At 52.6% G+C, this 26,258-nt stretch overlaps 3 protein-coding genes across 6 annotated transcripts; 2 read left to right on the top strand and 1 right to left on the bottom strand.

Moving 5' to 3' along the window:
- Positions 1-1,743: 1,743 nt before the first annotated feature.
- NOTO (notochord homeobox) lies at positions 1,744-7,401 on the top strand. The gene is made up of 3 exons (XM_023618889.2): positions 1,744-2,218; positions 4,948-5,162; positions 7,005-7,401. Exons 1-3 carry the CDS (start codon positions 1,849-1,851, stop codon positions 7,161-7,163), a joined length of 744 nt encoding a protein of 247 aa, XP_023474657.1. The 5' UTR covers positions 1,744-1,848; the 3' UTR covers positions 7,164-7,401.
- Positions 7,402-9,397: 1,996 nt separating this feature from the next.
- On the top strand, positions 9,398-21,460 carry SMYD5 (SMYD family member 5). 4 transcript variants are annotated; one of them, XM_001488515.6, is made up of 13 exons: positions 9,398-9,527; positions 13,300-13,408; positions 14,144-14,283; positions 14,752-14,873; positions 15,280-15,349; positions 15,961-16,065; positions 16,893-16,955; positions 17,177-17,247; positions 17,554-17,660; positions 18,056-18,112; positions 19,027-19,121; positions 19,824-19,894; positions 19,996-21,460. In XM_001488515.6, exons 1-13 carry the CDS (start codon positions 9,432-9,434, stop codon positions 20,141-20,143), a joined length of 1,254 nt encoding a protein of 417 aa, XP_001488565.1. In that variant the 5' UTR covers positions 9,398-9,431; the 3' UTR covers positions 20,144-21,460. The 4 variants fall into 4 exon arrangements, with proteins under 4 accessions (XP_001488565.1, XP_014586586.1, XP_070092341.1 ...); XM_014731100.3 differs by having other exon boundaries at positions 19,824-19,912; XM_070236240.1 differs by having other exon boundaries at positions 9,410-9,527; positions 14,037-14,283.
- A 473-nt stretch (positions 21,461-21,933) lies between these two features.
- On the bottom strand, positions 21,934-26,258 carry PRADC1 (protease associated domain containing 1). The gene is made up of 5 exons (XM_001916917.6): positions 26,088-26,258; positions 23,762-23,862; positions 23,148-23,257; positions 22,704-22,871; positions 21,934-22,477 (listed from the first exon to the last, which is right to left on the bottom strand). The coding sequence occupies exons 1-5, from the start codon at positions 26,152-26,154 to the stop codon at positions 22,357-22,359; spliced, it is 567 nt and encodes a 188-aa protein (XP_001916952.4). The 5' UTR covers positions 26,155-26,258; the 3' UTR covers positions 21,934-22,356.

Below are 26,258 nucleotides of genomic sequence, written 5' to 3'. Positions count from 1 at the left end.
TTCTCACCTAAGAGATCATTCTCATTTTACAAAAAATTGAGGCTTAGAGTGAATAAGCCACTTATTCTAAGTCACAGAAATGTTCAGTGACAAAGCTGGGACTTGAAGCCAGGTTTGTCAAATTCCAAAATCTACACTTTCTGTCATTGTGCTCCACTGTCCCCCAACAGCATGAATCCTTGTCTTTGTAGGCCCAAAAAATGGGGTCCTGGGGTCCGTCCTCATGAGGCCTCTTCACAAGGCCTGCTGTTAGTGGCCTGGCATTGCTGTCTGGTTGGGTCCTGGGGGTCACACAGCCTTTCCCTCTGGGAGGAAAAGCCCTTCAGAAAGAAGCATGTTGAGAAATGGAGTGGTGTGTGTAGAATTTGAGAGTTATGGGGGAGCTGTAGAACTTTCACCGGATCCCCCAACTTCTAATGGGTCTGACCTCGGGTAAGAGAAAGCCCCTCTTCTGAGTTTTCATCCCACTCACATCGCTTCCCCAGGCCTCTTCTCATCTCTGTCCCCTCCTCTCTGACTCAGCATCCTCTGACTGAACCAGAGTAAGCCTAGACCTGGGACCAGTGAGCCACCGCCCTTCATTTCTTCCACAATTTCACCTTCCAGGCTGCCTGGGGGGCTGCCCCAGAAGCAGGGCCGGTATTTGCTGAAGTGGGAAGGAGGGACACAGACAGCAAGGTTCCTTCAGCCCCTACCTGGCAGAGCAGAAGGGGCATGTTTGTGTCCCAAACAGCTGACGCCTATTGACAATGACACAGAACCGCCCTCCACCTGAGTGAGTAGTTTCAATGTTAGGCATTGGTTTGGGGAGGCAGAATGCCATGGGAACCTGGGAGTCAGGAGTCTCCCAGAGCCCCACAATCACAGCACAGTGCTCACCATGCAGCAGGCCAATTCTAAACGCTTGACATGCATTAAGTCATTTAATCCACACAGCAACTCCATGAGTAGCTATTATTATCATCCATTTTACATGTAAGGAAATACAAACCATGACTTGCAATTTGCAAGCACTGATTACCATCTGTAAACCAGAGACACAAATACCTGCCCTACACCTACACAACTAGGAGTTTTGCAAGCCGTCACCTCCTATACATTGGAAGTAAATTAATATATCTTAATCTGGAACCGTTACGGTTTTTCCCCTTCCACCTTTTTGGATATAGGAAAGCTTCTTCCAAAGGGGCCTAGATAATGTGGGTGCAGAAAGTTCCTGGACAGATCCAAAAGAAAATGGTAACCACAGCGCTGTCTGCAGGCAGGGAAGTGAGTGGCTAGAGGACAGGGTGAGAAATTTACTTTTCACTGTGTTTATAAACAAGATATTTAAAGTAAATTTAAAAAAATTTAAAAGGTCTGCGCAGTCACAGGTGAATGGGCGTGAGGCTTCTGCTTCCAAGACGGCGCCCAGTGGCCAGGCGGTGGGCCCAGGATCATCAGCAAGCCACAGCGAGCTCAGGGTCCTTTCCCGGACAGCACCAGGGTGGGCATTTGTAAATGCGGAAGGAGGGAGGGAGTCCGCTCCTTGCCGCTGCGCCCACCTGGACTCGCCCAAGACTGGGTGCGGCCCCGGGCGGCCGGGCGCACACTGACTCTGGAAGGTCCCGGGCTCCGCTGCGGGCGGGAGGCCCCGCCTGGGCCGCAGGAACCAAAGGCCAGCCCCAGCCCCGCCCTGTCCCGCCCCGCCAAATTTAAGAGCCCTCGCCGACAGCTGGGGCCGTTCCTGGCCAGCAAGTCTCGCTCCCTCTTGCAGGGTGTTCTCGCTCTCCTCTCCCCCGACGCACGCGGCCCCGGAGGCCCCCGGCTCCCCTCCCTGGGAGCGTCTGTCCGGGCCAGGGCCGCGCCATGCCCAGCCCCGTGCCGCGAGCCAGCCGGCCGCCCGCTGCCCGGGGCGCTCGGCTCCAGCCCGGGTCCCCCGCGCCCCAGAGCCACTCCGCGCGCCCAGGCACGCCCCGCGCTCCCGGGCGCCTCGAGTCCTCCTTCTCCGTCGAGGCCATCCTGGCCAGGCCCGGCCCCCGCGCGCCCGCCACCCCCCCTGCCTTGGGCCTCGGGACCATTCCCTCTCGGTCCCCGGCCCCGGTTGTGCCCTGGGCGTGCCCGGCGACGTGGCTGCCCGCCTACCTGAGCGTGGGGCTCTACCAGCCGTGCCCTCAGCCCCCTGTGCTGGGGTTGCGCGTGGCTCACTTCTGCGGCCTCCAGGGCCTCGGCGTCACAGGTACGAGGGGCCCTCGCGCCCGCGTCCGGGAAAGTAGGCAGGGCGGCTGCAGAGGGGAGGCCGCGACAGTCGGCACATGATAGCGGAGAAGTCCCTGAGTTTGAGAACCACCCGCAGCTGGAGTGGGAAGGGACCCTACGACCCTTGACCTTGCAGTTGAAACCGAGGCCCGAGAGAGAGACTAGCTGAGACCAGACCGCAGCGCGAGGCTTACGCTGAGGTGGGAGAAGGTGTGTGTGGGGAAGGGTAGGCCAGAGGGGCTCGGAAGACTGCCAAGGCCAGGGCTACGGCTGCGAGGAGCCCCCGTCCTGCTCCCTGGCTCCGCGTCCCTTGACGAGGGATTTATGGAGGCCCTTGCTTTCTCCCATAGCCCCTTTGGATAACGCCTGTTGGCACAAGCTTTTCCCCAAAGCGGCTCTCGTTGCGAACCCACGGCCCTTTTTCAGCTGGGAGAAGCGGATGCTACAGGTGGTGCTGTTAGGTGCTGGCAAGTGCCCAGACACCATACCGCCTCGACTGCGCAGGTCTGAGTGACTTGCGCTCCTCACTTGACTCCTCCGAGCCCGCTTGCTTATTGCGCTCTTAGAATGGTACCTTAGTGCCCCGGCGCGCAGGCACTTAAATCCCAGCGAGAAATTAACTGTTGAGGTCCCCTTCTCCTCTGGCGTTAACACCCACCTACATGAGCTTTTGCCGTTTTTGGTTATCTGGTTCATGCTTCCCCATGTGCCCATGAAGCAAACTGGAGCAAGGTTAGTGCAAACCTTATGAACCCCTACCAAAATCCTGTAACACTATCTTACTTGGCTCCCACTCCCTGGGCTTCCCCCTCCTGTATTTCCTCAATTCCCTTCAGCTGGGCATTCCTCCCACCTGTGTTGGAAACACTGGGCTCTCAACCACGTGCCACTGCATCTGGGAGCCACGCCCATCACTCCAAGCCACCTTTTTCTAACCTCCCCACACACCTGAGGTCTTAATTGCGGTTTACTACTTTATATTACAGATGTCTCATTTTCAAGTTAGTTTTTTCATAGGAGTTACATCCACACAATTCAAGCATCAGAATGTTTACTAAGATATATGGAGAAGAGTGTCCTCTCCCTTTCTGTCCCCCAGTCACCTAGTTACCCCCCCACCCCCACCCCACAAGTAGCCAATGACACCAGCTTTATTCTTCCACAGGTATTTTGTGTATATTTACTACCTCAATACACACACATATTTATATGTGTATATTCATTCTCTACCCTCCCTCCCATACTGACACACTGCTCTGCACTTTACTCTTTTCAGTTGATCATATATCTTGGAGATTTTCCCACATCAATCCATACAGAGCTTCTTTACACTGAAGAGTGGTCCATTCCAAGGATGTCCCATAATTTATTTAATCAGGCCCTGCTGATTGTTTCTCATCTTCTGCTATTATGCTTATGTTTGTGGTAAGCCTAGTGGGCTCAGCAGTTGGGGTCCTGGCCTCACTTCTTTCGCTGGAGTAGTTTGTCTGCCAGCCCTGGAGCCTCCCCAAGGGTAGTGGGAGCTGAGGGGCCTTAGCACCGCACTTGCAGGTCCTGTGTCAGAACAATCCCATCCAAGATAGCCCAACGGCTCACTTCCTCATTCCTTCCGAGTTGCCACTTAGGTTCCTTGCCCTGATGGATGAATCTCCATCTCAGCTGGCCCACAGCTTGGTGAGCTGAATAGCACCTTTGTGTGCATTAGGAAGGGCACCCTAATATGTCCAGACAGACACAGCACTTTGGCAGAGGGCAAGAACTGGCCTGTGGAGAGAGGGCAGAATTTCAGACTCCACTTAGCCTCTCAGCTGGGTACCCATGTGCAGGCCACAAGCTGTACATAGTGGCCCTGTTCAAATGTCACCTCAGTGAGATGACTCCCCTTTCTAAAGATGCCAACTATCCCCGCCCCCCCCACACACACTCACCCTGTCCTTCCCTGCTTTATTATTCTCACTAGTGCTCATCATTTTGATATACTCAATACTTTACTTATTTACCATTTTTACTGTTATACAGGGGTTTTCTGCTTTGTCCTGGAACCATGCCTGACACATAGTAAAATTCAAAAAATATTTGTTGAACAAATGAAAAGGATGAACCCTTGGGGGTCCCTGCTCTGCCCATCCCATGGGGTGTCCTGAAGTAGCCAAGGAAAGGAGCGGAGGAGAGATGGAGGCCTGGCAACTCCTCTTAGGGCCAGAGGTTAAGCCAGGCAGCTAGAGAAGGTGGAGGCAGAGGTAGTCTCACAGCACTGTCCCTTCTTTTTTTTTTTTTTTTTTGAGGAAGATCGGCCCTGAGCTAACATCTGCAGCCAATCCTCCTTTTTTTACTGAGGAAGATTGGCCCTGAGCTAATATCTGTGCCCCTCTTCCTCTATTTTATATATGGGATGCCTGCCACAGCGTGGCTTGATAAGCAGTGCATAGGTCTGCACCCAGATCCGAACCAGCGAACCCCTGGCCACCAAAGCAGAGTGTGTGAACTTAACTGCTGTGCCACTGGGCCAGTCCTGTCCCTTCTTTCCCATTGTTTGTTTTCTGTTATTTCTGTGCAGTCTCTGCCCACCCTGCCTCTTGCTGTGTTACCTGGCCAAGGGCAAGGCAAGGCATAGAGCTGTGAGCTTGTTCTCTCTCCTCCAAGATAGGGGGCTGGGGCGGTGGGATGGAGGATGCTGGCTAACCTCTCCTCCTGCTGGTTGCTCTCTAGGCTCGGAGCTGGCTCACTGCCCAGGCCTCTGGGGTCCCCCAGACTGGGCACCGGTGGAGGCCCTTCAGGCCACTGAGAGACCCCAAAAGAGAGTTCGAACTATGTTTAATTTGGAGCAGCTGGAAGAGTTGGAGAAAGTGTTTGCAAAACAGCACAATCTGGTGGGGAAGAAGAGAGCCCAGCTGGCTGCCCAGCTCAACCTGACGGAGAACCAGGTGGGAGCAGGACTCCTGTGGGGCCAGGGCTGCACGTGGGAGCAGACACGACTCTCCAAGAGGTGCTAGGTGGCGGGTGATGGGAGGACATGGGCCTTCTTCCTCTGTGCCAGGCCACTGGGGGAGACAGGACCTGACCATTGGCACACTCCCTATTTGATGAGAAAAATGGCCCCAATTGAAATCACATTATGGGAACAACATGTGATGTTAATGCAGAACTTTATAATACAATATTTTCATGCTAAATAGGGCGCTGAATAAGTAGGTATTCAAGGGACTAAATATTAAAAATAATAATAAACATTCCTTGAGCCTATATTCCTCTCCAGCTACTGTATCATTTCCCTGCTGTTTTCACAGGCAAACTTCTCAAGAACTGGCTATGTTCTCTCCATGTCCTTACCTCCCCTCTACTCCTAACTCATTCCAATATGAATTCTTTCCCTACCATTCCATTGAAACTTCTCATCAAGGTCTCTAATGGCCTCCATTAGCCAAAGTCAACAGAAGTTTTCCTTCCCTCATCTCACTCCACCCATTAGCCTCTCTCAGTACTGTCAACTGCTCCTTCTCTTATCTCCCATCTCTTCTCTTGGCTTCCAGACACCACACTCTCTTGGTTTTCCTCCCAGCTCTCTGGCTACTTCTTCTCTGTCCTCCTTGTAGGGGGGACTTTTCTCTTTGCAACCTCAAATTTTTCTCCCCAGCTGATCTCATCTATTCCCCTGGTTTTAAATACCATCTATAAGCCAATTTCTCCAAAATTTGTATCTTGAGCCCACTTCTCTTTTCTGACTTGTACATCTAACTACCTCTTTGAGGTCCCTACTTGGATGTCTTATGGGTAGTTATTTCAAACTTAACAAATCTAAGCCTCAATTCTTGATTTTTTTTTCTCCCCAAATCTGTTCCTTTCCCTACACATGGCCCCACCATCCACCCAATTGTTCAAAATACCTAGTCATCCTAGACTCCTCCTCCTTTTCCATTTCCATTCCATCAGCAAGCCTTGTCACCTCTACCTCCAAAATGCAGCTGGAATTGCGTCATTTCTCTGCATTGTCCCAGTTCATACCAGCCCCAGCTCTCACTGGATCACTGCAATGGCCTCCCAGCTGTCTCCCTGCATCTATGTTCATCCATTCTTCACACAGCAGCTAGATGTGCAATTCACTTGAGATATAAATAGGATTATGTCACATACCACCCAAAAGCCTTGAAGCCGACACTCCTAACTCATGGCCTTCACATCCTGGGTGATCTGGCCCCATTGACCTCTCCCACTTTCCCTTTCTTCGCTTTCTCCTCTCACTCTCAGATGTTCCAGCCGTGTTCTCCTCCTTGCTGGTCCTCAAACACTCCAAGCTTGGTTCCACCTCAGAGCCTTCCTACAGGTCATCCCCTGCCCCAGCCTACTTTTCTGTCCCCACCAGGCTGGCTTCTCATCCCCTGAGCCTCAACTTAAGTGCTGGTCCCTCAGGGAGGCTCAGACCTGTTTGTACCCCCATTTGTGTTTATATATTTCTTTGTTTCCATGTTTGTTATTATTCATCTCTCTCCACTAGACTGTGAGCTCCATGAGGGCTGGGACCATGCCTCTATTGTTCACCATTGTATCACCATCACCCAGGATGGTGCCTAGTACATAACAGGAGCTCAATAAATACTTGTTGATGAATGAATGGCAACTGGAATTACAGGGAAGGGTGTTTTGGAGGGGATGCCTCCCTTAGAAGAAAGAGTAAATTTTGGCCAGAGAGGAGAGGGCAGTGTGGGAATGGGGGAGCAGTGGGAATTGCTGGTCACACTCTGATCTCTGCCCACTCCCTATAATTGTAGGTGAGGGTCTGGTTCCAAAACCGCAGGGTCAAGTATCAGAAGCAGCAAAGGCTGAAACTGCCCGCCACGTCTGCCATTGCTGCATCCCTGGATGAGCCCTCCAGCAGCTCCGACACCAGCATCCAAAGAGAAGATACCGAGTCAGAAGTGGACAGCTGAGGACCAGGACAGAGGCTCAGTGCAGGCTGTCTGAGCTAGTTCTTCCTGGGGACACCCACTGGACCTGCCTGCCCCACTTCTTAATGAAGAGCCTCGACAGGGTCAAAGGGCACCAGGGGAATCTGAACTGTCAAGCAGGGGCCCCCTTTTCTATATTGACCCCTGGGAGCTGGAATAATGAAAATGGTCAGGGGCACAGACTTTAGCCTTCAGCTATGTCCTTGGCCAAGTTATTGAACTTCTGAGCCTTTTTCTTCATCTGTATAATGGGTGTGTTGATAACTTAGAGCTCCCAGGGCTGAGATGACGTCTATAAAGCACTTATAGTGTGCCGGGCCCAGTGCTGTGCTAACTGTTAAGGCTTATAGGCCCCCTTCACCTGGGGGAGTGGTGCCCACACCAGCCCTGGACTCTCTAGGGATTAGTCGTCTCCTGGCCTGGCTGTGGAGGAGAAGGAGCCTCCCTGAGTCAGGGCACAGAAGACTTCCCTACCAGAGGTGGTGGAGTTGAGAGCAGAGGAGGAAAAGGTAGACCGTTTAGCCCACTTCCCCTTACAGAGTTCCCCCAAATTTTCTCGTTTTGTCTGAACTGTTACCACTCTCAAAAGGAGCTCCGGCCCAGCTGCCTTCTTGGAATAGACATGCTACCCTGACCACCATTTTTTTCCCTCCGGTTACCTGCCTTGACCCCTTCTCCATCTTTATATAGAATAGAGACACTGGACTCTGCCTTTGCCAAGATAGGCATTTTGTCATAAATTCTGCTTTATTTTCATGGGGTGGTTATTATTTCCTCCCCTTCACAATCCTGACTTATGGCTCCCTTTCCTTCCCAGGAATCTGCTCATTTCTAAGAAGCCTAGCTGATAGCCTACACCTGTGGGGCCTTCCATTAACATTTCCAGAGCTGATTTCTCTAGTGCTCCACCTTCTTGGGTGGGTCTCTGTTGAGGGTATTTATTTAGAATCTAGAATGGCTTCTGAGTGCTGAGGTGAGCTGGTGGAAGGAGGTCTGCCCTGTCATCTGGTGGTCAGAGAGACCACGGTCTCCAGTTGCTCTAGAATTTTCTGAGGGAGAGAGAGAGGAAAGTTGGGGAGCAGAGACAGCCTTGCAAAACTACCTGCCCCCAAGGCAGTGGACCATGCTGTCTGGGATACCAGGCTGCAGCTGGAGGGATGCCAGGGTCCGGCTTCAAGAATTCTACCCTGTCCCTGTCTTCAGGGACATCCTTCCTAATGCTGGACCCAAAGTCAACTCTGTTAATCAAAGGAACTCAGCCACACTTGCCTCTTCTAGGAACAACTGGCTCGCCTCTTTTTTTTTTTTTTTTTTCAAATCAGCAGTTACCTATTCAGCAGTTACTGGGTTTTACCCAAGCCCAAACGTCACTATGAGACCAAAGCAAATGCAGACATAGGTTCCTTTACCAGGAGCACAGAGTCAATTGCAGGACAAGGAAACAAGATAAGGTACAGCGGTCAGGCTTGGCTGTGGTGACAGATGCTTTAGGTCAGTGGTTTGCAGCTTTTGGGGTCCTAAATGAGAGAACAGGTCCCACTCCTGTTGTCAGGACAATGTGCCTATCACACTTCTGCATACAATTTCAGGGGTCCTCAGACCTGAGGTCAACTATGGACCCTCCTCCATTCCCCACTCCCACCCCCAGCTAGGGACCCCAGGCTGCAAAGTCCCTAAGCCCCTGAAGAGTCTGAGGGAGACTCAGGTCCCACTTAATCTTTCACAGGACTGTCTGCCCCGCTGCCAGAGGCCCACAGAGAAGGGAAATCTCGCATCAGACTTTCTTTGCGGGACGGATGGGTGGAGTAAGCTAGTCCGGGCTAAGGGTCAGGGGATAGGAGTAAATCAGCCCGCTGCTCTCCCACGCCTCAGCTGGGTCCAGGGATGGGTCCAAAGACCTCTTGACTCAAGACTGGCCACTGGGTGGACAGAGACAACAGACATCCATACAAAGATGAAGTCGGACACAGACACATCAAAACAACACACACACACTCTCTCTCTGATATAGAGGTACACTCTGGCCCCGAAGACAAAACCGTACCGATGTAAAAGCACAAAAGCCCAGCTACACCCAGTCAACGAACTAAGCGATCTAAACACGTAGATAAAAGAGACCAGAATTTGGACTCGCTAACGCACGAACCCTGGCAGCCTCGCAGACGGTCACGCCCGGGCCGTGGGGGGAGGGGGGCGGGGCCTCCCGGGTCGAGGCAGGGTCAAGGGTCAGAAGGCGGAGGCGCGCCCAAGATGGCGGCCTCCATGTGCGACGTGTTCTCCTTCTGCGTGGGCGTGGCGGGCCGGGCCAGGGTCGCCGTGGAAGTCCGATTTGTGAGCAGCGCCAAGGTGAGGCCGGGACGGACCCCGTCGGCAGCCCCCACCCTGTCCTGCCTTGGAGACAGCCCCGCGGGGCCCCATGCCCGGAGCCTAGAGGCTTCTCTGGAGCTCAGACGCGGCGCCCTGGCCCCTGCTCGCGGTCGGGGGCTCCCTGTCTGTCCCCGCGCGCAGGCTTCCGGGGCAGTCACGCGGGAACCAGGGCCTCCCGGGCCTCCGCGCGCGCCCCCTCCCCGCGGAACCGGGCCGGCTTGCCAGCGGCCCTGCTGTGGCTGCTCCAGGCTGGTTGGGGGGCGCCGGGCCAACGGGCCGGGCCGGGCCGGGGGACATTGCTGCTGGGCCCCGGGGGCAGTGGGCGGGGACGGGCTGAGCCGAGGGAACCGAGTGTAAAAAAGCGTGCGTCTTCAGGGAACTTTCTGAATGAGATTTGGGGTTAGAGAGTGGGTAGAGAGGCCAGAACCCTTCACGAAATGCCTTGGAGTGCTAAGGCATTTTTACTGGAGCCCGAAGCCTGTGGGAGCATTGGAAGGGTTTAAACAGGACATGAATTTTGTCGTTTTATTATCGTGTTTTGGAAGTTCATTGTAGAAAAAGATAGAAAATGTATGTAAAAAAAAGAGAAGGTAAAAATCGCTCATAATCCTATACGTGTGCAAATATGTATATTAAAATTACATTTTTAGAAAATGCTTTTTGATGCAGCAGTAAATCTTTCAATATCAATAAACATATTTCTACGTATTAATTTTTAACAGCTGAGTAATAGTCTATTTCGTGGGCGGGCCACAGTTCACTCAAGTACGTATTACCAAGTACCACCCCTTATGTTGGATCTTGTTTTTTTGACCCTGAGGTCAAAGGTCTTGGAGCTTAATTTCTGTGCACACACAGCCTTTTTTTCTGTCCAGCACTGAGTATTTTCTTTTCTGGTTATCTTTGCCAATTGATATGTGCAGCATGGAATCGCTTTGTTCTCATTTACATTTCTTTGTTTACTAGTGAGCTTGAATTTATCATGAGTAGTGGCCGTGTGTGTCCTTGTCCAAGACGTCTGCCTTCTACTCCTCTGTCTTCTGCTCTCAGCATCTTCATACTGATCCAGTTCCCCAACCCAACCTTCCATTGTTCTCTTTCCACTCCAGAAGCATCTGGAGCGTTCCTCTCCATCCGTGGTAAATCAGCTTCCCGGCATCCTTGGTCTCCTCAGCTGCTCACATCTCCATCTTCACCCCAGGGCCTCTAGGGCTCTTGGCTGGCTTACAGTTTGATGGTGTCTCCGTTCCGCCACTCCTAGCAGGCAGAGATAGTCACCTTCACTTAACCCTACCCCTCAGGCCCCTCCTTTCTGGATTTCTTCCCTCGCTTCATCACTTCCGCCTTTCTCCTTACCCAGTTGTCCTCTCGCAGTCTTCTATCAAAATCCCAGCTCTGGAAGAATGAGCTGCCCACCCCACCGTCTCCGTGTCCACACCTGATGTGCTGCTGGAGAAAATCACATAGCTACCCAGACTTGGTGACAAGATGCATTATTCTGGGTTTTTTGCGTCTATATTCATCAAGGGAGATTGGTTTGTGTTTTTTTCTCTGTGCTGTCTTCCTCAGGTTGCCACATCAGAGTAATGCTTGTTTTTTGGTAAAATGGAGAAGCTTTCCATTTTTTCCCGTTATTGAATAGTTTAGAGAGCATGAGAATTACTTGTGCTTTGGTTTAAAGAGAGCTGGCTTGTGAAACCAGATAGACTAGGGGCCTCAGTGGGGGGTAGTTTTTGACCACTTTCTCTGTCACTTCTATGGATATTGGTAGGAATGATTTTCAAAAATTTACCAACTACTGTGCCGAGGACACAACCAGTCACAACAGAAACCTGACTAAATACAGTGGATGCCAGCCGAATGCCACACTGGTGCATATCACCACTGCTTATTAGTCCGTCTCAGCTTTCTTCCTTTTGAATTCAGTTGTGGTAATGTATATTTTCTAGAAAATCATCCATTTCATAAATATTTTAAAATTTACCACATAGTTTTAGAGTTTTGCACAATCTTTTTATTAAAGCTTATTTTTCAAGTTGGAACTATCTTTGCATAGTTTGTGCCCTTTTCATTCAGGTTCCGTTTTCTTGAAGCTTCTTGGTAATATGAATAAGAGCTGTTTTTCTTGAAACACTTTCATATGTTTTAGAGGTGAGTGGTTTCGTGGAAGAATATCTCTGATTCTTTTCCCTTTGTTTTGATTACTAAATCTTTTCTACATTTGGTCCTCCAGAAAGAGATTAATATTTATCTAACATTAAGATTTGAGATTGGGAGAGATGATGTGGGTCTCTGTCATATCTTTTTATTCCATAGAGGAAGACCAGGTTTTCATTTTGCTAGTTGGGGTCCCAGGGGCTACAAGGCATGGAGGTGGGGCTTCTAGGAAGACAACCAAGGGTGCGTGCATGGTTGTGCTCAGTGGTTTTGTTCCAGCTGTCCCACGCTGCTGTTAGAACTCCCAGAGTTGTTCAGAGGGGTGAGATTTGTGGCTCCTGGGTTGCTCAGGGCCTATCTTGGTCTACACATCCTCTCCCTCTGACTTTGGGAGACGCCCCTGTCTAGCCAGAGCACCAATGCTAGAAGGAAACAGGGAGCTACCCGGGAGGCCACGTGACAGGACATTTCACTGGTGTGTCAGTCATTTTTTTCCTCTCCTTTGTGACTGTTCAGTGTTGGCAGGGGCACTCCCCTATTCTCTAAGTGAACAGTGGGAGTAGGTGCCCAGCAGGGTCAGTAACTGCCTGGGTCTAGAAGCACATTTGAGAAATGGCAGTGCAGCAATTGTTTTCTCATCCTTCATCCCTTGCGTGATGTATACAGTGCTTTAGACCAGTGCTTCTCAGACTTTAACATGCCTGTGACTGACGTGGGCATCTTGTTGAACTATAGACTCTGATTCAGCAGGTCTGAGGTCAGGCCTGAGGTTCTGCATTTCTAACGGTCTCCCAAGTGATGCCTGTGCTGCCAGTCCATCACCTCACTTTGAGTAGTAAGCAGCTAGAGCTCATGAGGTGCATTCACCTGTGCTATATCATTGCATCCTGGAAACTGCCTGGTAGGTATTATCATCATACTCACTTTTCATGTGGGAAACAGATGCAAAGAAGTGAAGCAGCTGGCTCAAAGGTTCACGGCAAGTTAGCATTAGGACTGGTGCTAGGCTTAGTTATTCCTTTCAGCGTAACACCTGAGAACTTGTCGGGTGCGAGGCACTGTGCTAGGTGCTGCAGATACCCAGCCGACCAGGGAAGTAGGGCACGTTCTCCTTCAAACTAGGCCTCCCTCTCCCGTGGTGTAGGATTTCTCTGCAACCCTGAACAGCAGTTTCACTGCCAGGATCCTGGAGGGGCAAGGGGTACCTCAGGGAGGGCTGCCCTGCCATTTATCAGGCCCTGCTATTACCAGCTCCTGGTACAGGAGGCCCCAGCCTGCTATGAGCCTTGGCCCTGCTCCGGCCATTCTAAAAATTCTCCTGCTCTTAGTACTCTGAGATGGCTGACGTGGTGTCTCGCTCCCCGTCCCAGGCCCCCTGCTCTGAATAGGCTTAAAGAAGTGTGACTGAAAGTAGGTCAGAGCTACATTTCCAGAGGAGGCCGTTATGGAGGGTGCTGACCATGCTCCACGAGCCCTTCCAAGGCAGAGGCCTCTGCTGAGAGGGAGGCACGTGAGGGTGAGGCTGGGCGGCCCTCCAGGAGCTATGTCCTTTGTCTCTTTTTATGGACATCCTATTCCTTCTGTGCCCTCTTAGGGAAAGGGGCTGTTTGCTACCCAGCTGATCCAGAAGGGGGAGACCATCTTCGTAGAACGGCCCCTGGTGGCTGCACAGTTTCTGTGGAATGCACTTTATCGCTACCGAGGTGAGCACATCTCATGGCTGCTGGGCCAGCTGCTTTTGCACATGGAAGAGAGCTGCATTCATCCCTACTGGCTGATGTCTCTGGACTCTGGGTGTTGGGAGGAAAGGCTGTCTCCCCTGGAGAACCACGCCTCTGTCTAACCTCAGGCTGTTTGGGGCTGTGAGTCTGCCGTAGAGAGGCTCTTCTGAAGTGCTCCCTGTGGGAGGACTGTCATGCAGGTGGAACTCAGTCTGACCCACAGTATAAGGGACTGGACATCATGCTAAAGGGCTCTGGGGCAGAATGCAGCCCTCTACCAAGAGAAGGCCATGTGCCCTTGGGTCAAAATGCTGAGTTAGGGCTTAGAAGCAAGTAGGATGCCCTTAGCTTTGCCAGCCACGTGCTTTTCTCACACTTTTCTTGGGCTAGAGACAAACTGTGAAAGGAGGGTCAGTTGGTGCCAGAATGTGGGGAAAGCCAAGTCTAGGGGAGGGGAGGGGAGCCTCACAGACTAAGTCCCATTGAGAAGCAGGGACAGTCTGACAGGAGGGATGGGGACTCCAGCGGGGTAAGAGGGAGTCATCTCCCTTTGAATGCATGTGAAATTCATGAATTCGTTCCATTCTTTAACATAGTCATTCATTCACAGACTTCCAAAATGTTTATTGAGCACTCACTATGTGCCAGGCACTATTCCCCTGCTGTAAAAGGATAAACGTGGCCGTCTCTCAAGCCACGTTGTCATGTCTCCCTCAGCCTGTGACCACTGCCTTCGGGCACTGGAGAAGGCAGAGGAGAATGCTCAGAGGCTGACCGGGAAGCCAGGCCAGGTTCTGCCTCACCCCGAGCTGTGCACTGTGCGCAAGGACCTCCACCAGAGCTGTCCCCACTGCCAGGTGAGCGTCCCAGGGGAGTGGACCTGAAAGGAGGCCAGTAAGGGAGGCCTTAGCTGAAGTCTTCTTTGGGGAGATAGGCATGAGGACAGACCTGGTCATGGCCCTTGAGAACCACAGTGTAGGGCAAGACACTGAAAAGGCTCAGTTACTGTTCCAGTTTCGTCCTCCCTGTTCCAGTCCCATTGTCTAGAAAGTAGGCTTGGTGGGAGCTTGCCCTCTTCCTGGGAGCCTAGCAGGGCTTCTCCCCTCTACCTGAAAAGCTTTCTTTCCTTCCCATGGTTTTAGAAGCTTGGGTTAGGTGCTCCTCTCACATGCCCCCAGAGCACCATATGCTTTCTCATCTCGTGATACCACCGAGCTCCTGCTCAGGGCTGTTTGTGGAAGGAATGCAGTTAGAGGAGGTGAGTACCACATGGGACATGTGTGCCTCACCTCATGGCCAGATCCTAGGGTGCTGACCTCCAACAGGTGATGTACTGCAGCACAGAATGTCGGGTGGCAGCTGCTGAGCAGTACCATCAGGTCCTGTGCCCAGGCCCCTCCCAGGATGACCCCCTGCATCCTCTCAATAAGCTGCAGGAGGCATGGAGGTAGGTGGCATTTCGTCCCTTCTTTCGTTTATCCTTCCCTTCCTGTCTGGGAAAGGACAGGTCTGCTTGCCTGCTTGAGCTCAGCAGATGCAGCTATTTTTCTTAAGTTACCATCCTCTAGATTTTTCCTCCATTCTTATGGTTAAACAGAGGGCACATCACCCAACCCTCTGCCTTTAATCTGAGCTGCCAGTCCCACCATCCTGGGCATTTTACACACTCTCAGAAAGAGCAGCATTAAGCCCATAGGGATGTCAAGTTCTGCCCAAGTCCTTGCCGATGACTTTCTCTCTTTGGTTATAAATGGGTTGGGAGGAAGGATTCTCTGTAGCAATCAGACTGGGCTTCCCTGAACTCAGCTACTGGGGAGGGAATTTCTAGGCCCAATCTTTTTCTTTGTCCCCAGGAGTGTTCACTACCCTCCTGAGACTGCAAGCATCATGTTAATGGCCCGAATGGTGGCCACAGTGAAGCAGGTAAGCCCACCTGACCCTCCCAGGGAAGCTGACTCTGGCCTCATTCAACCCTTGGCCTCAGTCTCCTCCTCACCTCAAGACCCTGGCTTGGATGCAGAATTCTCCTGGGCTTCCCAAAGGAGAGCTGCTTGCTATGTAAACCTTCGGGGTAGCTAACCACAAATCTGGCAGGGGGGTGGGGCCTCATCTTGGATCTATGAGAGGACTTCTTGTGCAGCAGCAATTCATGCATTCAATTTATAAGCACCACTTTTTCAGGATTGTGTCTTTCACATAAAGTGAGAGAAGCCACTCTGATCCCTTCCATTAATATTGTTGCTCCTCAGCCTCATTCTCCTATTTTCTTAGTATTGTTGAATTGGCTAGCTTGGCCCCAGTTGGGGAGATGGTTGGTGTGGACACGGTGGGGAGGAAGTCCCCAGGCAGAGGAAGGGTCTACCTAGAAGCTCATGTGGATGGTGTTTCTCTGATGGTGGCGGCTTTAAAATCATAAGCTACCCCTCTCACGTGGGTGGGAGTGGCAGTAAGGAGGTGGGTGTCTGAGTCCTTGTGTGCACTTGCGTGCACGGGCATGTGTGAACATGACCCTGAAGTATATTTATTCGCTGCAGGCTAAGGATAAGGATCGTTGGATCAGGCTCTTCTCCCAGTTCTGTAATAAAACAGCCAATGAGGAGGAAGAAATTGTCCACAAACTCCTTGGGGACAAATTCAAGGTTCGTCTTCTCCCATGACCCCCCCTTCACCCCCAGTAGCCTGGGATGTTCTGTGGCTATCTCAGGGGAGCTCCACATTTGGTCCCTTCCCAGCCACAGGAATGAGTTAGAGCCTGGGGCCAAAAATCTATTCAGAGGACTTATATTCCTGCTACTGTTTAACTTCATGACCTAACGTGGACCTGAGACTGGGAAGTGGGGTGATGACAGAGGAAGGAGGGGTAGGGTGCCCTGATGTGGGAAGGCAGTACCTCATGACAGGATAGCAGTCGGCAAATCAGGTATAATGGAAAATGGAGGATTGGGGGTCCACCGGCTCAGGGAGCAGTGTGACACAGGAGAATTTTAGCCGCCGGTGTACTTAGTGCCCACTCGCAATCAAAGAGTTACACATTCTCATTAAGGACAGTGCACTTCCATGCAGGTGCTGCCTGAAGGTGGAGGCAGGTGTGTGAGAGGGCATCTGGGGCAGGCCTTCCTGCACTGAAGTCTGAGGAAAGGAGAAGGGGAGTCGAGCTGGTCTGAAGGCCAGGTTGAGGAGCCTGGAAGCGGGTGGTGAGGACGGACATTCTAAACCAAGCTGCCTCAGCCCTGCTGGTACAAGTGCTGGAAAACAGGGAGGAACTTGGGAGTTGCCACCCTCAGTTGGAGCAGGCCAGCAGACTGCCAAGGCTCTTTGGAAATAAGGACTCTGTGGCCTTCCTTAGGGAAAGCTCGTTCTACAGAGCTGGCCCTTTTTTCTTCCCTCACCTGGTCTTCTGGGCCCTGCCTGAGGCTAATGGGAAATGCCCAGCGATGCAAGTCTCTCCCTCCTTCCCCTAAACCAGGGCCAGCTGGAACTTCTGCGGAGACTCTTCACAGAGGCCCTTTATGAGGAAGCACTCAGCCAGGTGAGCATGGGGAAGGTGGGACCAATGGCCTCCCAGTCACTCCAACTTTCCAGGAGCAGCTGGGTCAGCGTCTCCTATGGGGACAGCTAAGCCAGAGCTGACTTGGTCTTCTGGAGTTGAGATGGGACTGACTTGTGGAAGACTTCCTGAACAGAGAGTTGTATCAGGAAGAAAAGTAAGTGGCTGTAACCTGAGCACTCATCTCTCTTTCTCTCCCACAGTGGTTCACTCCTGATGGATTCCGGTCTCTCTTTGCTCTTGTTGGGACCAATGGCCAAGGAATTGGGACCAGGTTAGGAGAGAATGTTCCAGATCTATTGGACTTGTCCCTCAGGGTGTGGGTGGGAGGTTGACTGAGGAAGGTAGACACAGCTCCTTTCAAGGTTAGGGTGGAGTAGGGTGTGACTCTAGTCAGAGTGCTCGACTAGACACAGTGGTGGGGGTCAGAAAGAGTGAGACTGAAGAGTCTGGTCTTGGGAGCCCTGGTCTCTTGGGCAAGATGGGTCCCCCACCCTGAAATGGGCTTAACTTGCCTGGAGGTGGAGAGCCCTGTGAGCTGGGCCTCCTCCTCTCCAACCTGGCTGCCTGGGACCCCCAGCTCCCTGAGCCAGTGGGTCCATGCCTGTGACGCTCTGGAGCTGAAGCCTCAGGACCGCGAGCAGCTGGATGCCTTCATTGACCAGCTGTACAAGGACATCGAGGCAGGTTGGTGAGATGGAGCCTTGGCCTCACTCCACCTTGGAGATGCCCCCCAGTCAGATGGCGGACACACAGTCTTCCCCCAGGGAGCTCTGAGTTAATTTTTGGGGAAGGTAATCCCTATATGCCTGTGGGAACCTTCAGGTCTATCCATAGGACACACAGACAAGAAGTAACCCTGAGATCCATGCAGAGGATCGATGCTGGGGGTGGGAGAGTGCTGATAAATACAGGGATAGTGTTTCTAGAAAGATAGGGCTTATGTCTCCGAGAAGCAAGTTCAAGTAAAACAGTCGTGATTGGGCAGCAAGACCATGGAGCCAGAGCTTGTCCTTAGAAGCCTAGTCCTTTTTCCACCTATAAAATGGGTAGAATAACATCTGCATATTACTGTCTTACAGCAACTGGCGAGTTCCTTAACTGTGAAGGATCTGGCCTCTTTGTGCTTCAGAGCTGCTGTGAGTCCTGGCATTGAGGAGGGTGGCCTCATGGCCACAGTTCATCTCTCTCAGTTGGCCACTTCTAGGCTGGTGGGGTTAAATCTGAGCATAGGGTTAGGGCTGAGCTTCCTTGGGGATTCCCCTGGGCTTTGATAGTTCGAGCATTTTTTTATTCATTCCTTGGACTGCTTGTGCCTTAGTATATGTTTCTATATAAATTAACCTTCCAATGGGCCAGGCCCTGTGCTAAGGCTGGCGCAGAGCTCTGATTTTTGCAAAGGGAAGCATGGGCTTTGCACCACCGCTGTTCTCTGAGATTTGGGGGGACGGGGCGGGGGGGTGTTGTGAGAGCCTAGGAGGCCCTCAGGATCCTGGGAGGAGGGAGCTCAGGCTAGAAGGTGAGTCTCTCCAGCACGTGATGGGGAGGTGCAGAGCCAGCTCAGACTGTTGTGTTTTCCATATCTCAGCCTCCCACCTGCTGGTTTCCTTACCACAAGCCCCTGCTCCCAGGCTCTGGAGCCACTTTACCCCTCCCAGACTAGGCTCTCAGAGGGCCTGGCTCAGCTGTTACCAGACATCCAGTAGCAGACGGGACTGAGTTAAGTGGTCTAGTGTGGCCATCCCTTTCACAGCCCTGTCCCTCCCTTTGCCAGACACTGGGAACACAACTGAAAAAGAAGCTGACCAGTGAGGAGAGCAGGGGCAGTCAGAGTGGGTAGGAGAGGGGAGTGATGTGGGAGGGCATTTGTGCCTGTGTGCTGTGGTCTTCAGGAAAGAGCACTGGATGGAGAGACAGGAAAGTTGGGTGCCAGGACCTTTACAGCCCTAGCAGAGATCAGAGAACAAGGAAGGATGGGACTCAGTGCTCTGCAGAATTGAGGCTGTTATTTTTATTAGTCAATAATCCTCATTACCTGCCTCTTGTGACCCAGGCAACCACAGCTGTGTCCCTAATGCAGAGACCTCCTTCCCAGAAAACAACTTCCTTTTGCATGTCACTGCCCTGGAGGACATTAAGCCAGGAGAGGTGAGAGGGCTGGGGCTTGGGAGCTGTGGGGGGTGGGTGGGCAGTGGGCCTTGCAAGTTCTGTCCAGGGATTGGGAGCAGTAGTGGCTAGAGCCCCAAGTTGAGGCTGTTGGCTTGAATCCCCATGTGCCCCAGGACTCATGTCTTTTTGCCCATGGGTATGCCCTACCCAACCCCACTTCTTCAAAAAATAACTCCAGAAAGCCTCAAAGCAGTATTTGAAACAGCTGTGTGCCCAGGTTCTTGTCCCCAGCCACCTTTTGATCAACAAGTCTGTAGCTTCTAAGAAAACAGGAGATGGCTCTTTGTGGCTTGGGCTATGGGCTGCTAGTGTGGGTTTGGGGTCCTGGCTGTTGGTGCAATGCACAGAGCCTGGTTGAATCTTCTTCCAGGGCAAGTAACATCGCACCAAGATAACCTCTGACCCCAGCCACAGACCTTGGCCATTGCTTGCCTTTAACCATGGCCTGAGGCTAACTACAGTCCCTCTGTCTCAGACACAGGTTGTTAGAGCCTCATAGTGGCTTGCCTGCTGAGGGACAGGGGAATGGATCAGGGCAGCCCACCCCTTTGCTGAAGGGCAGCTCAGACCTGGCTCCTGGGGATGGGGCAGTGGTGGAAATAGGGTAGTGGTTGGGGAGGCCCTAATCCCATCTAATAGAGAGCACAAACCATGAGACCCCACCTGTCCTCTGCCCTCTAGGAAATCTGTATCAGCTACTTAGACTGCTGTCAGCGGGAGCGCAGCCGTCACAGCCGCCACAAGATCCTCAGGTGCCAGCTGGGGACCTGGTGGGTAGCTGGGCTCTGGGGTCCTTCAGTCCTGGTAGATGGCTGACTTTTCACCCTCATCACCATCCTCCCACCCTCTGCAGGGAGAACTATCTGTTTGTCTGTTCCTGCCCCAAATGCCTGGCAGAGGCTGATGAACCCAATGTGACCTCAGAGGAGGAGGAGGATGAAGAGGAGGAGGAAGGAGAGCCAGAAGATGCAGAGCTGGGGGATGAGATGACTGATGTATGATGTTCCCCTGCCTGGAAAGGGCTCTACCCCAGACCCTGCCGGAAAAGGGGGCCTTCCCCCAGAGAAGAGGCTTAGAAGGAACTCCCCACTCCTGTTGCCTGCTTTCCCCCCATTCCAGCTGTTTCTGCCAGAGGGTAGGACAGAGACTGGATCCTAGGCCCTCCACCCCTCACCAGGCCCCATGCCCTGGACACTGCTGCTGAGTGGCTTAGGCTCTGTGCTGTCACTGAGCCTCTCAGAACTGGCCTTCCCCTTCTCCTCCACTCCAGGGTGTGAGCGGCTGGAACCAAGGTCAGGGTCTAACAATGTTTCTTCCCCTTGCCCCCATGGCCATGCTTACCCACCCACCTGAGGCTTCACCCCTCTCCACTTGCTATGGAAGGATAACAAAGTGGCAATCTGAGAACAGCCTGACTTCACTGAAGAAGAAAGGAGGTGGGGTGAAATGCCCTCACCTTCTTCCCCTCCTCCCTCCGTTGTAGCTGATAAGGCAACTTTCTGACCACTAGCACACCTGGGAGAGGCAGGAAGGGGGACAGGGCCTCCAGAGCACCTTCACTAAGCCTCTCTGCCAGGGAATACGGAACCAGGGGGATTACCTCCCTCTCCCCACCTCACCACCCCCAGCATTTGGACACCTAGGGGAGTGGAGATTAACCCCTTCCCCAGACTCCAGAATCTCTGTACTTTGTGCCTTGTCCCTCAGGCCCTGGCACAGTGGCTGGCCCCGTGGGGTATGGAAGAGGCCTCTGCCTCCCTCAGGAGGGGCATGTGGGGGACCATCACCTTTTCCTCACACCCTCTCCCGTTGAGGACTCTAGCAGCATGGCTGAGACCTGGCGGATGACAGACCTGTGCTCCTTAATGTGGGATGCTCTAGAGTCTTCCCTGGGACCGGTTTAACATGGGTCAGTGAGGGGCTCTCCTGGCCTCAGTCTCCATCTTTAGGGTCTCCACAGAGGAATGTTGAAGTCTTCCAGAAACCTCGACGAGCTGGGCTAGATACTCTGAGATTAGCCCTGACTTTGTCCCCCTCCCCCAGATAAGCACGACCCCTCACTCTTGGGTTGGATGCTGTGGGAGTTATAACCCATCACTCGCAATTCCTTCCCGCCTACCTTCCCTGAGGGGCCTGCTGTGTCCCTCTGCTGAGGGCTCCCCGGGAGGGCAGGTGCTTACCCCACAGGCCCTTTCCTGGATCTAGAGCCAGGTGGAGCATGCCTGTCTGGCCTGTTGGGTTCTTACTCCTTCACACCTCTCACCAGCACCCCTCCCACCCCTGCCTGCCCACTGTTCTCAATAAAATGTGAGTGGTGACAGGCCTCTGCAGGAATGCTTTGTGGACAATGGCTTGGTGAGCTCCCCAGGGCACATGGCAGTCATGTAGGTGGTGCAAAGGTGCATAAGTTAGACCAGGTGAAGGCAGGAGGTGGGAGCTGCAACTCCTCAATTGAGGCTTGTCTCTGGTCTCCTCTACACTCTGCCATGCAAATGTCTCTGAAGCACAAGAGCACAGGTCCTCTGAGGCCCAGTGTGGATCCCCAGGACCAGATTCTGAGTCTTCTCCCCAGGGGACTGAACTCTGGCTTCCTAAGTTCTTGAGCAGGAGGCTGTGTTGGGATGCAAGATGAGCAGCCTGAGTGCTAAAGGACCTTGAGCAAGTCATTTATCTCTGTGCATCAATTTCCTCACCTCAAAACAAGACATGGAACCAGACGAGTGAGTTTGGAGGCCCCTCCCGCCCCTGTGTGCTCTTATTCTAGGACACAGTTACAACCCTGATAAGAGGCTTTATTGCTAAAAAGTCACTGAGGGTTTATTAAGTCCTCAAACACCAGCTCCTTAAACCAGCTTCCAGCAACTGCTGTGAAGGACATTGTGAGGAGGCCCTGGGCTGGGGAAGCTGGAGCCAGGTGGGATGTGGCAGATCACAGGTGGCTCTCGGGCCACCTGCCTTCAGCCCCTTTTGTTCCAGATTGTAGCCAAGAAGCCTTGGGCCTGGCCTTGCCTCTTCCCATAGCATGAGACACCCTTGGGGGCCCTGGGGAAGGGAAGGCCTTGGCTTCCCTTAGCCTAGCCAAGGCCCAATCCTTTTTCCTCTCCCTGGCTCCACCTGTCCCCAAATGCTATCCCCAAATCCCAAACAGCAGAATTCCTGGATTTCCCCTTCCCAGCCCAGAGTTGCATATGGCTGGAATGTGGGACTAACTCTTCTACCAGAAGGTCCAGGGTGGTTGCAGCAGCTCAAAGGTGGGGATGCTGGTGACATTGACTGGGATGGAAATGATGGCCCATGGCAGCCCGTGTTGTTCCAGTGAGCGGCGGATCATGTAGCTGGGAGGGCATGAAGAGAGGTGGCGATGGTCACTTTCTCGGCACCCCATCATACCCTACTGTCCCCATCACTCTGGGAGTTCCAGAGCCTGAGGACTTTATTGGCCCTTCAACTGGGGCACCCCAAGATGAGGCTTGCAGGAAGGGAGTGGAGATTGCCCTTGACCTCCCCGAGTCATGGCACCCAACCTGGGTGTTGATACAGCCAGAGACAAGAAGCCCTCACCCATCTCGGCCGAGCAGGAAGAGGGCGGGGATGTCAGCTGTGCGCTGGGTACTGTCCTGGATCATCTCCACGTAGAAGCTGTCATTGTCAACCGCGTTGTCAGAGATGATCACCGCCCGCCCGCCATGCTCCTGCACCACCCGGGTCTTGGAGAGGAAGGAGCAGCCCCTGGAAGAGGTGGTGATGAGACCGAAAGAAAGGCAGGAATCTAGTTACCCCTCCCCCAGATCTCAGCTGGGAGGATGAAAGGACCATGGAGAGCTTTTTATAAAGGCTCAAAAGTAAATGGCCAAATGGCATGGACAATCTTAAGATGTTTCTTAAAGACCCTTAAAAAGATGAATTATTTAAAAACAGCTCTTTGAAAGCGCCACCACCAACACTGGTCTCAGAATCTACAGTATGCCTGCCCTCCCCTCGTGCCCGTGCCTGTCCGCTCCTCACCCCCTCTCCACCAGAGCGATCTGGTCCTGGATGAAGAAACCGTTGCTGAGTTCCCCACAGGCCTCCGACGGTTCTGCGGGGACAAGGTGAATCTGCTCATACCTTGTGTGCTGAAAGACATTTAGACAGGTCGGAGTGTGAGGAGATGCGCCTGCTCTAGGACCTGGCTGACAAAGTGTGAAGGAAACGGGGAGTGGTTTCTGTGTGCTGGGCACTTGAGCATTTTCCTTAATTCTCACAAAAGCACAAGTAGGTGTCCTCCCCAACCCTGCCTTTCTGTGAAACGGGGAGGGGTTGGTATGGACCCAGAGAGGGGAGGTAACTTGCCTTAAGTCACATAGAGCAGAGGTAGAGCTAGCAGAGCCTTTGGTTTTTCACCATCTCATGTCCCCAAAGACGTGTTCCCCCATGGTGTCCAGGTCTGTATTACACCCAGAGGAGTAGCAGGAAGACCTTCCTTCTGACGGCAGCCCTGGAGGGCAGAGCCAGACTCTGCTCCCTTCCCTGTCCCAGCACTCCCATATTGGTTGAAAGGATAAAAGGGTCACCTCAGCTTAGTAGGGGGAAGGAAGGTGGGGACAGGGTCAGAGACCTGGGGCCCCCCCTGAACTTACAAAGATACCACCAAAGTCCTTGGCAGGTGTGGCTGTGAAGATGTAGCGTATGTCCCCAGGACTCAGCACTTGGAAGTACAAATAATCATGGATGCGTAAGCCTGAAAGAGAAACAGTACAGATGAGAAACCTCCAGGGAACGAGCTGGTTCAGGTTCAGATCACAGACCTGTGTCTTCAAATGGGCGGGCTATAGTCTGGGCCCAGGGACCTAGCTTCAGCCCAGTGGGTCCTCCAGGTGGTGGGACAGATGGTCTCTGCCCTGGAGAAGACAGAGTTGAGCACACAGAGTTAGTAACCACAGAGATACAGCTGCTGCTGCTGCTGCTACACAGGTGAGCCAGGAAGACGGAGAGCTCCAGTATTCTCTCTCTGAGGGTCAATCCATCTTTGCTCTCAAGTGGACCTGAGAGTTTCACGGCGGAGATGTGGTAGCCTGGGTACAAAACAATTCTCACTAAAACTTGAAAGTTGACTGTCTGGTTCCACTGCCATCCCTCTAGTTCAGCCACTTCATTTCTTGTCCTGACTTCTTAACTGGTCTGCCTGCCTCTATTCTTACTTCATTCCCTAAACGACAGCCAGGGACCTTCTTAAATGCCCTAAAGCAAATATGATCATGTGACTACTCATGGCTTTAATATCCTTCAACAATTTCCCTTCACACTTAAAATCTAAACTCTTTAAAGATTTTATTTTTCCTTTTTCTCCCCAAAGCCCCCTGGTACATGGTTGTATATTTTTAGTTGTGGGTCCTTCTAGTTGTGGCATGTGGGACGCTGCCTCAGCATGGCTTGATGCGCAGTGCCATGTCCGCGCCCAGGATCCGAACCAGCGAAACCCTGGGCCACCGAAGCAGAGCGCGAGAACTTCACCACTGGGCCACGGGGCCGGCCCCTTAAAATCTAAACTCTTAACTAAGGCCTGCAAGGCCCTGCTCCATCTGGCCCTTGCCTACTACTACAACCTCATATCCTCCTTCCTATATTCAAACTATGCTAGCCTCCTCTCAGTTTCTTCACTTCTCTGAGTCTTCTCGCAAGTTGCTCCATCTGGGACGCTTCCTGCCCTCACTCCACCCCACCTCTACCTCTTTGCCTGGTTCACTCCTACTCATCCATCATGTTATAGCTTAAATGTCACTTTCTCAGAGAGACCCTCTGCCTATCACTGCTCTCCCCTTATGTCCATTCAAAATGTACTTTTTCTCCATTGACATTTTCAATATAATTTGTAATTATACAGTATTCCTGATTTTTTGTTAAATGTCTCCTGCACTAGGGCAAGGACCATAAGTTTGTGGCTTCACTCAATGTTGTATCCACATTACCTAACACAGTGGCTAGGATATAGTGGTTGTTCAATAAAGACTGCTGAATGAGTGAACAACAACTATGTTCAGCTTCATTGCACTGAGGATGAGAACTACCAGAACAACCAGGTTTTTCTGGGGTGTAGGAATGTCTCTTCAGCACCAAACTTTAATGTTTTACCTGGACTTGAGTCCCTGGTTTCCTTAGCCCAGAGAGACAGAGGAATGTGGAAGGGCAGAAGCTGCTGTCACAGGCGTATAGTCAATCAACAAATTACCAAGCCACTACTATGTGCTAGGGTTAGGACTGATTGTGCTTTTAGCTATCCTTGTCTACTGTCCAAATCACAGCTGCCAGGTAGAGCTCCACTGGCTTGGCACTGGGCTATACAGCCTTTTATCCTGGGAGTGGGGACTTCCCAACAGATAGACATTCCCAGGAAGGCTTCCTGAATTAGCACCAAACTCCTCCTCCTCCTCCCCACACACATCTTTGCCTGGCCTTTGCATCTGCTGATGTGTGTAAATTAAATGTGGGTATACATATGTGCTCATGTACGTGTATGGGTGTATATGTTTAGGTGCTCCTGTACGGGCAAACAGGTTTTGTGCGTACCTGTGTGCTTGTGCGTGTGAGCCCACGTGTAGGAATGTGTGCTCCTGTATATGTATGTGACTACTCACATACATATCTCCAGCTTGTAGTATCTCTAGCTGTCCCTTATTCCTCCTCCTGGGCGCCCCCTCAGCCACCTGGGTCGGATCTTGTGGGGCCTGGGGTGTAGTCTTGCTTCGACGTCGAGAGCTAAGGATTAAGAGCCCAGCCTCAGGCCGAGCTCAGCTCATGTCCCTGGGGACCAGCACCCACCCACTCCAGTCGTCCGTTCCCGGACCGGACCTGCTCTGTCCCGAACTCGCGGGGTCCCCAAGGTGACCCGTGGCCCCCGGCCTGAGACGCATGCAAGCTGGACGGCCAGCCCCGCCCCGCAGCGCAGCCCCGCCCGTTGTCGCTCACCGTGGGCCGCGACGCACGCGGGGAGCCAGAGCACGAGACAACACCAGCCGGCGGCGCCGGGGACCATCTCCAGGGCCCGGCCCGGCGCCGCGCTTCCTCCTGCTGCCCCACCGCGCGTCGATCGCCGGACTTCAGCCTGACAGCTGCTCCGGCCTCCCGCCCCCAGACCCG

This window comes from Equus caballus, chromosome 15, assembly GCF_041296265.1.
Source record: "Equus caballus isolate H_3958 breed thoroughbred chromosome 15, TB-T2T, whole genome shotgun sequence".
Lineage (NCBI taxonomy): Eukaryota > Metazoa > Chordata > Mammalia > Perissodactyla > Equidae > Equus > Equus caballus.
Note: the sequence above shows the minus strand (reverse complement) of the source record. Positions and strands in the feature narration are given on the sequence as shown.

Bases quoted from the DNA above. Each gene is read 5' to 3' on its own strand.
- NOTO (XM_023618889.2), top strand. From the start codon at position 1,849: ATGCCCAGCCCCGTGCCGCGAGCCAGCCGGCCGCCCGCTGCCCGGGGC. The intron at 2,219-4,947 runs GTACGAGGGGCC...GTTGCTCTCTAG, and splicing joins CCAGGGCCTCGGCGTCACAG to GCTCGGAGCTGGCTCACTGC. The intron at 5,163-7,004 runs GTGGGAGCAGGA...CTATAATTGTAG, and splicing joins TCAACCTGACGGAGAACCAG to GTGAGGGTCTGGTTCCAAAA.
- PRADC1 (XM_001916917.6), bottom strand. From the start codon at position 26,154: ATGGTCCCCGGCGCCGCCGGCTGGTGTTGTCTCGTGCTCTGGCTCCCC. The intron at 22,872-23,147 runs GTGAGGAGCGGA...CACCTCTTCCAG, and splicing joins ATCGCTCTGGTGGAGAGGGG to GGGCTGCTCCTTCCTCTCCA. The intron at 22,478-22,703 runs GTGAGGGCTTCT...ATGCCCTCCCAG, and splicing joins TTCCTGCTCGGCCGAGATGG to CTACATGATCCGCCGCTCAC.
- SMYD5 (XM_014731100.3), top strand. From the start codon at position 9,432: ATGGCGGCCTCCATGTGCGACGTGTTCTCCTTCTGCGTGGGCGTGGCG. The intron at 14,874-15,279 runs GTAGGTGGCATT...CTTTGTCCCCAG, and splicing joins AAGCTGCAGGAGGCATGGAG to GAGTGTTCACTACCCTCCTG. The intron at 19,913-19,995 runs GTGGGTAGCTGG...CACCCTCTGCAG, and splicing joins AGGTGCCAGCTGGGGACCTG to GGAGAACTATCTGTTTGTCT.